The sequence below is a fragment of the Peromyscus maniculatus genome, chromosome 18, assembly GCF_049852395.1.
Source record: "Peromyscus maniculatus bairdii isolate BWxNUB_F1_BW_parent chromosome 18, HU_Pman_BW_mat_3.1, whole genome shotgun sequence".
NCBI classification, from domain to species: domain Eukaryota; kingdom Metazoa; phylum Chordata; class Mammalia; order Rodentia; family Cricetidae; genus Peromyscus; species Peromyscus maniculatus.
Genome location: NC_134869.1, coordinates 34,232,797 through 34,245,205, shown reverse-complemented (window position 1 = coordinate 34,245,205; position 12,409 = coordinate 34,232,797). Strand labels below are relative to the sequence as shown.

Genomic DNA, 12,409 nt, shown 5'->3' with positions numbered 1-12,409 from the left:
TCTTCTAATATGGAGCCTTTTTACTTTTATTTATGCCCAACTTGGGATTAGCAGGATTGATGCTAAAGATCTAGCATCATTTTGACTCAATGTCGTAAGCTATTACAGTTAATGTGAGTTGTGTATTAGCTATTGAATTTCAGATGCTTACTAACAGAAAGCATATGATATTCACTCTTTTTTTGTTTGTTTGTTTTTTGTTTTTTGTTTTTTCGAGACAGGGTTTCTCTGTGTAGCTTTGCGCCTTTCCTGGAGCTCACTTGGTAGCCCAGGCTGGCCTCGAACTCACAGAGATCCGCCTGCCTCTGCCTCCCAAGTGCTGGGATTAAAGGCATGCGCCACCATGCCCGGCGATATTAACTCTTAAACACATTTTTTTTTTCTGGCTCTTTTGTTTCCTAATTCTTGTTAAATTTCTATAAGGAACTAAATTGCTTTTCTTTTCTCTTGTAGATAATGTGTATGTTTTAAGATTTATTTTTTTTATTATATATATGTATGTGTTTGTGTGTATGTGTGTATTTGTCTATGTGTATATACACACATCACATGCATGCCTAGTTCCTGTGGAAGCCAGAGGCCATTGGAAATCCTGGAACTGGAATTACAGATAGCTTTGAGTAGCCATGTGCGTTCAGAGAACCTAACCTGGGTCCTCTACAAGGCCAGCCTCAATGCATATGTTTAATTTTTATTTCAATGCATATTATTTATTATCTAATTAGTGATAATTTCATTGTGTTTACCATGACTCTTGGTTTATCTAAAATATGATATCAATACCATGATTTCTGAAATCTGAGGTGTTTTCAACTCTTAGCCCAACTATGAGTACGTTTAAGCAATCTTAGTGAAATATGTCACTAAATATGTTTATGTGTGTATACTAAGGGTTTTTTTAATCACTGAAGATAATAAAAACTGATTGGTGAATAGAAATATCTCCAAATGTCACCCCTCCACAAAGCAACTCTCTGATTTTGCAAAGGGTACAGGAAAGCATGTGCGGAGAGGACAGTTACTCTGTAATAGCATCCTAGGTTTCTGTTGAGTCATTATAAAATTGATGACTGGAACATTTCACAAGCAATTGCCTTTGCAAGGTGGCATGCTGTGACACAAGAGAGGCAACAGACTACATTTCCATCTGGGTCGTCCTTTTTGACTTTTCACATTTTTCAAAGGAGCTTTGAAACAAATGTTGCTGTGAAACAAATTGGTATTTCATACATTGATTATGACCAATCTTATTACAACCCATAACTCCATCGTTTCTTTCCTTCCACATGAATTATTGTGCTTAGGGTGTCCGAGGCTATCAGTATTATCCAACACTTTGCCTGCTCTGCAGGGAACACTTTTCAAAGAATGCTGATATTGTCTTCGTCATTATCGCCTTATGTATTTCTTAGTTAAAAGTTTGTTTTCTGTGTGTTTCTGCATCTGTTTCCATCAGTTGCTGGACGAAAGGCTCTCTGATGACAACTGAAGCAGTCACCAGTCTGATCACAGGAGATGGCCAGCTGAGGCTACCATATCCACTATTGCTAGGGTCTTAGCTGGGGTCATCCTTGTAGATTTGTGGGAGTTTCCCTTGCACCAGGTTTCTGTCTGACCCCCAAATGTCCCCTGTATGAAGACATCACTTTCAGTACTCCCCTCTATCCACCCTCTAACCCGATCCCTCATGTTCCCATCCCCACCTGCCCCCAGTCTACCCAGGAAATCTCTTCTATTTCCCCTTGCTTGGGAAATCCGTCTTGGGGACCTCCTTGTTACATAGCTTCTCCAGGGCTGTGGCTTATAACTTGGTTATCCTTTACTTTACAGTTAATATCCACTTATGAGTGAGGACATGCCATGTTGGTCTTTCTTGGTCTAGGTTACCTTACTTAGGGTGATTTTTTTTTCTAGTTCCATTCATTTGCTTGCAAATTTCCTGATGTCATTCTTTTTAACAGTTGAATAATACTCCACTGTGTAAATGCACCACATTTTCTTAATCCATTCTTTGGTTGTGGGCTATCTAGGTTGTTTCCAGGTTCTGGCTATTACAAGTAATGCTGCTCTGAACATAGTTGAGCAAGTGTCCTTGTGGTATGATTGAGTTTCCTTTGGATATATGCCCAAGAGTAGCTGGGTCTTAAGGTAGATTGATTCCCAATTTTCTGAGAAACTGCCATATTGATTTCCTACCACCAATGGAGGAGTGTTCCCCTTGCTCCACATCCTCTCTAACATGAGCTGTCACTTGTGTTATTGATCTTAGCCATTCTGACAGGTTTAAGATGGAATCTCATAGTTTTGATTTTCATTTCCCTGATGGCTAAGGATATTGAACATTTCTTCAAGTGTATCTCAGCTATTTGAGATTCTTCTGTTGAGAATTCTGTTTGGATCTGTACCCCCATTTTTAATCGGATAATTTGGTTTGTTTTTATTTTTTGTTTTTGATTTCTAGTTCCTTGAGTTATTTCTGTAATTTGGAGATCAGCCCTCTGTCAAAGGTGGGATTGGTGAAGATCTTTTCCCATTCCATACACTGCTGTTTTATGCTTTTCAGTTTCAGGAGGTCTCATTTATTAATTGTTGATCTCTGTTTCTGTGCTACTGGTGTTCTATTCAGAAAGTTGTCTCCTGTGCTAATTTGTTCAAGGCAATATTTCCCACTTTCTTTTCTATCAGATTCAGTGTTACTAGATTTATGTTGAGGTCTTTGATCCACTTGAACTTGAGTTTTGTGCAGGGTGAGAGATAAGGATCTATTTGCATTCTTCTCCATGTCAACATCCAGTTATACCAGCATCACTTGTTGGAGATGCTTTCTTTTTTCCATTATATAATTTTGGCCTCTTTTTTTTTTTTTTTTTTTTTTTTTTTTTGGTCCTCTTTTTTTTTGTCATAGGTATGTGGATTTATGTCAGGGTCTCCAGCTTGGTTCCACTGATCCACCAAGCTTACGGAATCCTGTTTAAGTGCAGGAGAAAGGATTGTATGAGAGGAGGGAGGTGTGGGGGGGGGGGTCAAGGTCATCACAAGGGAACCTATGGAAACAACTAACCTAGGCTCATAGGAGCACACACAGTCCGGACTAACAGCTAGGGAGGCTGCATGGGATCAACCTAGGCCCTCTATATTTGTGTGACAGTTATGTAGCTTGGGCTACTTATGAGACTCCTAGCAGTACAAGCAGTGCCTGTCCCTAACACTTCGGCTGGCTTTTAGAAACCTATTCCTCATACTGGGTTGCCTTGCCCAGCCTTAATACAAGGAGAGGAGTTTAGTCTTATCTTTACTTGATATGACATGCTTTGTTGACACCCATGAGAGGCCTGCCCCTTTCTGAACAGAAATGAAGGAGGAATGGATTAAAGGAGTGGGGGGTAGATGGGGGTAGGGGAATAGAAGGAGAGAAGGGAGGGGAAACTGTGGTTTGAATGTAAAGTAAATGAAGAAACTTCATACAAAAAAGTTAATTTTCTTCTAGCTAAGACACAGCATTGAAACATAGATGTACACATTCAGGATGTTTTCTGTGTTGCATCTGAAGCTGGTAGCACCATCCGCTATTGCATCTAAGCGCTGAAGCACCAAAGTTCAACAGTGGCCCTATTCCTAATTTTCCCATGTCTGTTGCGGCCGCCATATTTACCTCAACACATTAAGTTTAGGAGTAGAATGGAATTTCTCCTGAATTGTTTACACGGTTAGTTGCAAGGTGAGGAAGCCAAACATTGACTGTGTAAGCTTATATGTCTTGTAAACCTGAATTAGGGTATATTTTCATAGTAAGTATAAGGAATGTGTGTAAGCAGGCTGTCAGAGATAATAGAGTAGTGTACTGGGTAGAGTCTCTTACGTTATTCCTGATTAAATTCTGCTCAGTGAGGAAAAAGACAAACATAATTCAAACAGATAACCCATTTAGCTTCTCCGTGGTGAGAAATGCCATCAGAATTTAAATCCTCCAAGTATTGGAGTCAAATAAATCTGGTCTAGTGTTTTGGGCTTTTCTGAGTTTTGCTATGTATGTTATTAGGAACAAGTTGCTTTCTCTTATGAAGCATTCGTTTTCTTATTTCTGGCAAAGAAACACTTACGTGTATGAATGGTTATTATGGGTGTTAATATGATACCATGTTTCAAAATCTCACAACATTCTTAGAATAATTCATTGACCTATTTAGTGGTTGTGGTAGAATTGGTGATGCTTAGTATCTAGATGGAAGAAGAGAAAGATTAAGAGAAGGCTGTCATTTGGAGACCAGAGATAACAGGTTATCAGAGCAAACAAAGAAAGGCCACAAAAAAGCAAGGCACAATTGCACTGTTTGAATGCCTTTAAATTTGCATATGAGGTATCTGTTCTTTTTTTCTATAAAAAGACTTATTTAAAATGAGAAGCTGACTTAATCAGCCTTCAGAGGCATATTACTGGGTACAGGATTCTTAGTATTGAAGATGTGATTGGCAGAGCCTCAGGTTCCCACTTCACTTACTCTGTCCAAGGTACAGATGCTGCCATTTCAGCTGCTTTTGATGTGCAGTCTATCATGAAGTGTCCGGGGAGATTTTTCATCTGGACATCTTTCTGACACTGAGTGATCCCTGGTTTGTCCTTTTTAAAGAAACCCGAGGCTCCTTATTGCTGCTATAAAAAGACAGACTGGGGACGGATTTAGAGGTGGGCATGGGAAAGTGTCTTAGATGTGTGTACTCAACTGAAGCCAATTTTACAGCTGTTGCTATGACCGTTACTGTGTTGTGTGTGAATTCTATAACGTAGAGTCCCCCATGTCTCATTCTTGGTGTAGCTGTGTTGAAATTCCTCTTCTGTACTTGAACTTCTATGATCTATTTAGTTAAGGCCCTCAGCTTGTTTTCTGTTTTCTAAGAAAGGAGCATCATTACTTTTCTTGTCTACCAGTCATTTCAAAAGCATTCTGACTCTTTTCCACCAATTCTCATCCTCACCACAATGCTCTGGTCTTCACAGCCAGGACATTTTTGACTTGTAACAAAGTTGCAAATATAGAGTAGAAGCAGACTAATTTCTTGCCTAAAATGAAAAGGGATTTTAGAAATCTTAATGTGCTTGATTTGTTCTTGGTGACTCATTGCCACAAACTGCTCAATACCCAGATGAGCTTAGACCTGAACAAGGTTCTTAAACTTCAAAGAACCAAAAATATGAATACTGCATAATTATGGATCATTAATTAATTTAGCAACATGGATAGTATCATAAAAAATAACAAGGTCAGTATAGGGATTCAACCCTGTCTACTCCAAACATGGTCTGTGACCTGTAGCAATTACAGTTTCTGGAAGCTTGTTAGATATGCAGACTATTAGAATTCGAAGAATTGGAAGGACTGCCGAATCATAGCTCACAGGAAGTAAGATTCCCCAGAGAGCACATGGTCACATTAAACTATAAGGTCTACCATGCTACAAATACCAGGTACTCAAAGAAAAGACAATTATAGAGTCATACAGTGCAGGAGCCCTCGTTAGTTGCAAACCATTGAATGAGCTACTTAGACTCACTGAGTTTACTGAACTAGAAACATAAGCCCTTCCCACCTCATAGGGTTTTTGTGAAATAATGAAGTTAAGGAATCTTCAGTAGGCCTATATATAGAATGGTTATGTTAGCAATATTAACATTATTTTCCTTGTAGAATGGGCAATGATACTAATAGGTTTTGATGCCAACATGAGAGAGTTTGGTGAAGTCAAGATGATACCATCCTGGCCCCGTGAACTGTATTCCCAGCAAAACAGACTTGAATTTTGTGTGACTGCATTTTTTCCAAATTTGTGTCCTAACATATGTATATAAATCTTTATAAATGGAAAAATGTATACTTCCTTAATGAAATTTCATGAATACTTCTTTTGCCTGGAGCACCTATAACTGCGCCCCCCCCACACTTAAATCATCTGTCCTGACTTTATTGGGCAGCCCTGTGTGATCTCAGGCAATTCTCATAATCTCTACCATTTCTTCCACACACCCTGTTCATCTGATGTTTATCATGAGTCACCATACAATGACATTCCTCTTATATCTCTTTTCTTTGTTCTAACAGGATTATACTGTGTAGGAGTGCCTTGAATCCAGAAGCTACTCAGTAAATACTAACAGATGATATGATTAGACTAGTTCTGTAGATAGCGGGAATTAAATCAAATTGATTAATATTTCCAGAAAAAGCAGAATAGCATGACAGTAATTTCTTAAAATCAGTAAACATGTAAATTTATGCTGAACATCCAGACACTAGAGGGTCCCCGGGGAATCTGTAAAGTGAGGATGATAATAGATAACCACATCTCAGGATGATCATAAATAAAAGTAGAAATAGAGTTTGAAGCTGGGGATATATCTCAGTACCTAAAAGGACTCACAGTGCAATTCCAAAGACCTGAGTTTAGATTTTGGAATCCACGTAGAAAGCTCAATGCAATAGCACATATCTGTAACTCTACCATTTCTACAGTTAGAAGAAAGGAGGAAGTGGGACAGAGATAGGAAAATCCCGTGAAAGCTCACAACCTGGCTAGCCTAGAGCACACCATGGAGAAGCAGAAGCACTAAGAAAGATCCTGTCTCAGAACAAATTAAAAGTTGAGAGAGCAACTCCAGAAGATACCTGTGTACATGCACACATACACACAAATATTAAAATAATAGAGTTGTATCCTTAAATTGTTTGCCCTAATCAATATGGATTTCAAATACACATGATCCTGTGTTCAGTCTTAGTACCACAGACAGACAGACAGACAGACAGACAGACAGACAGACACACACACGCACACGCACACGCACACGCACACACACACACGCACACACACACACGCACACACACACACACACACCACAAAATATAACTTTAGTGATTAGTTTTGTTTACAAATACAGATAAATTAAAAGGCTACATCATTATTTATATTTAGCCATATAAGAAGTAGCTAATATCCTTATAACTTTAAAAATTCTCTATTTCATAAGCAATGAAGAATATTCATTTATTAGAATGAACTGTGGTGGTGATTGGATAACAAAGAGTTTCTTAAGGGAGGGATATTGTTTTATTTATCTTCAAATATATAAATACTGAGGACTGATATATTCATTTGGTAAGAGTAACTTGAGTATGTGTTTAATTTTGTTCCTGAAATTGATACTTTTCAAAGAGTATACAAAATACAAAGAAAATCATATCACAGAAGTAATTAACGCTGCATAATATGTTGCTTTTCAGTTCAGAATAAATATGTACCTATTTAAGAAATAAATGGGGCTGGAGAGATGGCTCACTGGCCAAGCGTACATAACACTCTTGAGAAGATGTTAAGTCTGACTCCCAGGACCTTGGCTGGTTCACAACCACCTGCAACTCTAGATCCAGGGACTGATGCCCTCTTCTGGCCACTGCCAACACCTGCATTCACATGCACTTGCACATGCCCACACACAAACACACGAATAACTACATTTTTTCAGGAAGGGGGAAAAAAAAAACATAAATGTGTAGTGATGTTTAATAAGTGACCAAGACAAATCAATCTTTCCCATTTTTTTTTATTATGTACAGATTCCTCCAAAGGACCTCAACCATCTTCAGGTATAAATGGAAACACACAGCCTCCCAGCACTGCTGGGCAACCCCCAGCCTCTGCCATCCCTTCCCCAAGTGCCAGCAAGCCCTGGCGCAGCAAGTCCATGAATGTCAAGCACAGTGCCACCTCCACCATGCTGACGGTGAAGCAGTCGAGCCCAGCCACATCCCCCACTCCATCTTCAGACCGACTGAAGCCTCCTGTCACAGAAGGGGTCAAAAGCGCTCCCTCGGGACAAAAATCGATGCTTGAAAAGTTCAAGCTGGTCAATGCCCGGACTGCGTTGCGGCCCCCTCAGTCTACCAGTTCAGGACCTAGTGATGGTGGGAAGGATGATGATGCCTTTTCTGAATCTGGAGACATGGAAGGGTTTAACAGTGGTCTGAACAGCGGTGGTTCAACCAACAGCAGTCCCAAAGTGTCACCTAAATTAGCCCCTCCAAAAGCAGGAAGCAAAAATCTCAGCAATAAAAAGTCTTTGCTGCAGCCAAAAGAAAAGGAGGAAAAAAACAGGGACAAAAATAAAGCCTGCACTGAAAAGACGGGAAAGGAAGAGAAGGACCAGGTGACGGAGACGGCTCCGAAAAAGACCTCTAAAATCGCAAGCTTGATCCCAAAGGGCAGCAAGACCGCCGCCGCCAAGAAAGAGAGCTTAATTCCATCATCCAGTGGGATTCCAAAGCCAGGCTCAAAGGTACCCACGGCAAAGCAAACTATTTCACCGGGCAGTGCAGCAAGCAAAGAGTCTGAAAAATTCAGGACTACCAAGGGGAGCCCTTCCCAGGCCTTCCCCAAGCCCATCACCACGGAGAAAGCCAGCACCCATGGCCTCTCCGCTCCTCAAGAGGGGAGGGAAGCTGGCCATGCGTCACCTTCTAGTTCCTGTGGACAGAGCACTGGCAACGGAGCCGTCCAGCTCCCCCAGCAACAGCAGCACAGTCATCCCAACACTGCCACGGTGGCTCCCTTCATTTACAGGTGAGGTGGCCTCAGTCGCCCTGTGTTGGCACCTCTTCACAGTTAGGTGGGTCACATGAAGTTAAATGCCCATTTGAGAATGTTTCTCGTGGAAGTTTTACAGGACAAGAATTCTGTACAAAAGCGTAGTCTGGGGCAGGGGGCGGGGGGGGGCGGGGAAACCTTCTCCTCGTGCCTTGGATCCTATTTGCTCAGAAACCAAGGCCTTCAAAAATTAACTTACATCTTGTCGAGGGCAAGATGGAATTGAGGTGCCGCGACTTTCTCATGTCTGGTTCTTTCATCCTACTGCCCTGTTAGCTCTGGTACTCAGCTACTGTCATTAGCACAAGATGTCCCTTAAAATAACTGTTGGACTCAAGGTGCTGACAGTCAATTTTTTGTTGTCATATTTGGGCTAAAGTGTATCATACCCATTAAAGAGGCTGGCCTCGAGAGCCTCCGCATGTGTGCCGAATTCCCAGCTGAACCATTTACCAGCTTCATGACTTTAGACAAGTTGTTCAAAATGTCCTAGTCTTGTTTCCTTCAACTGTTAGTAGAGATTAAAATAATAACAAAAGTAATTTATTTAGTCTAGTACAGTGCAAACCAGGAAGGGTTTTTATAAGTATACCATTTACGAAGTAAATGTTTTATTTAATTCCTATAAGTTTGTAGATAAAAATAGCTATTTATATAATTAGTATATTAATATTTGCTGCTTTGTATTTTGTGCATTCATTCTACACTGTATACATTAAATACATAATTATATATTTTACCTATAAATATGCAGACTACTACACACTCACCAAAGTAGCCCATTTTTCCTGTGAGGGGACTTGCCTCGTCAATTAGAGCTCTGTCAGTCACTAGGATGAGTCTAATTTAATTCTCTGTCTGCTTAGTAAAGACCTGACCAAGGGAAGAATAATGTCTGCTAGTCCCATCCTTTTGGCAGGTTGTCAGATTTAAAGCAAGTAAGACATTTTAAGAATAGGAAGCAAGACTTGCTATAATTATCATGGAGTCAAGACTGCAGTGAAATATTTTATTAATGTATTGAATTATGGCTTTCTAAAAATAAAGACAAGAATTGCAATTGCTAATTTTTTTTCCTTTGAAAGAACATAAATACTTTTCTTTGAGGTTTCATATACTGACTAAAGCAAAATTCTAATTACTAGATTTCATTTGAGGGACTTGCAACATCTCTGGTCAGTATTCCTGGTCAAATGGCATTTCAGTGACAGTGCATTTAAGCCTTTGTACCTGGGTCAGGAGAGTCTGTTGTTCCTGGCTCCAAAGTCCCCAACTGGCTATTCAAAAATTAAGATGCCCCAAATCCAAATCCACATTTCAACAATATAAGAAAAACATGGAGCTTTAAATATATCACACTCAGCACATCTGTGCATTTCAAATATATTTTGCAAAGACATCAATCATTTTTATATCAAATATGAATGCCAATGAAAATGAATATCTATACTTAGGTATTCATCCAGCCTATTACTGCAAGTCACAGTCAACTTATGTTGCTTATTTGTGATGAAACATTCAGCAAATGAAAATTTAGTGGATTCCATTAGGAAATATAATGTTTTTGATTCAGCACTCCTAATCTTCTTTAACATTCCAGATATCTCTATATTGATATTGAATTTACCTATATAACACACAGAACTCTTTGGTCATAATTCCTTAATTTTTAAAATTACATGCATTTCCATGTGCATGATCATTTTGCATATGGAGTGACTTAAGCATAGCTAATTAACATATGCTTTTTCACACAGAGTTAACCATTTGTGTCGTGAGCATACTTCATACTCCCTCAACAGTATTTTGCATGCCATCTATTTTTATCACATGTAACCACCATCTTATACTAAACCTTAGGTCTCCTAAACGTATTTCTCCTCTCAAAAAGAAATTTTGTGTCTCTGAGCAATAATTCCCAAAACTAGGAACACCCGCCCTCATCATCGCCACTAATATATGACTCTTCTCTAGTTCTATGAGATCAGTTTGTGTGTGTGTGTGTGTGTGTGTGTGTGTGTGTGTGTGTGTGTGTGTGTGTAAAATGAAGGGAAGATAATGTTCTTTTTCTATGCCTGGCTTATTTTACCTACCTTCTTGTCCCCCAGGCACATCCTTTTGCCTCAAATGACAGGCTTCCTCCTTCTTTATGCTTGAATAATATCCTGTCCCATTTGTGTGCAACATTAAAAGCAAAGCATTTTCCAGTTGCAATGTACCTGCTATCAGCTTCACAGGAAGCACTTGTGGGTATACCACCTCACCCCAACAGATTCTCCACACACTTCAAAACTTAAATTTCTCCCTTTAAACTGAATGTTATAGATGTGGGGATGATATAGCCCACTGGCAAGGAGTAGAGAGTACACAGAGCCTGACATTGCTGTTTAGAAACATGGTCTCGAGTTCTTTTATTTTTGCTAATTTTATTATTATTATTATTATTATTATTATTATTAAGCAATTTTCCATTCACTTCACACAGCAACCACAGGCAAGACAGTTGTTTAGCTTGAACTGTTTGGGGGGCCCCCAGGCAGTGGATCGGAACTCGTCCCTAGTGCACGAGCTGGCTTTTTTGGAGCCCAGTGCCTATGGTGAGATGCTTTGCGCAGCCTTGGTGGAGGGGCTTGGACCTGCCTCAACTGAATGTACCAGGTCTTGAGTTCTGGAGACCATGGCTCTCAGAGCCACAATCATTGCTTGCCACCAGTGATTGGACATGTGACTTCCAATAACCTACTTAAGGATTTTGAACTTCAATTTTCCAGTCTATAAAATGGAGATGAAATAATCGAACCTGCCTCACATGACTCTTTCCAAGATTGGGCTGGTGTTTTCACTATGTTAGCTGCATCTATCATGTCCTACACAGCCTTCTCCAAATCGTTCAAAGAGTGATTGATGAAGAGTAGTTGTCTTAAAAGATTTAAGGACCCAATTCCATGTAAAACAGTCATCATTAATGGCAATAATAATACTTAGGCTATTGTCACAACATAAATAAAACTAACAAAACACATAATATAGTACTCTATATGATACAATTATGAAATATTATCACAGAATTTTATAAATGATAAAATTATGTCCTCTAAAGGCAGAGTTTTTCCATTCTCATGTTTTCCCACCATGAGTGAGAGAGGTTTACATTTTTGATTCATGGCATTTTGAGTGTGACACCACATGTCTTTCCTCATCCTAACTATCCCTGCTCATGTAAGAGCCCTTCCTGAAAGCCACCTGACATGTTTTATGGGTGTTATTAATTATTTGAGATAATAATAGTCATGATGTATGACTTTATAATGGCAGTATCATCTTTTAAAATATCATCTGTTAGAGGTTACCTACTGAAATCCTCCATGGTGCAAGATTGATATTCATTTCCTGACTTAAACTTCACCACAATCCACGAGGATGTGATACTATTCTTATTTATCAGAATTGGAGAAGCAGCGATTTAGATCCAGAATAGTAATGATGTCAGAAAATTACAGAGTCTGCAAGAATTTAACTGTGAAACAAATTCTGACTGACTGCACACATTTTCTCTTCAGTGAGCCTGAACGTGAGGACATGCTCTCCTCTGTCAGTCCTTTCTGCAATGTGGAAAGAATGAGCATTATTACCAGGAAATTCAGACTAGGAAAATGTCAATAATACATTTGCAAACTTCTCAGTCAGAACTCACTTTTAGATGGAGTGTGGTGGTGTAAACCTGTAAATCCCACAACTTAGGTGGGAACATAGGGAACTGCATGATTGTGGCCAG

The 12,409-nt window shown here is 39.5% G+C and overlaps 1 protein-coding gene across 7 annotated transcripts in view; it reads left to right on the top strand.

The window, feature by feature from the left end:
- Nav3 (neuron navigator 3) overlaps window positions 1-12,409 on the top strand; it is a 521,591-nt gene that overhangs the window by 334,725 nt on the left and 174,457 nt on the right. For all 7 annotated transcript variants that reach the window (XM_042263540.2, XM_076553883.1, XM_076553884.1 and 4 more), the window contains one exon: window positions 7,608-8,610. In XM_042263540.2, the coding sequence (XP_042119474.2) occupies window positions 7,608-8,610 (1,003 nt within the window). The remainder of the gene's footprint in view (window positions 1-7,607; window positions 8,611-12,409) is intronic.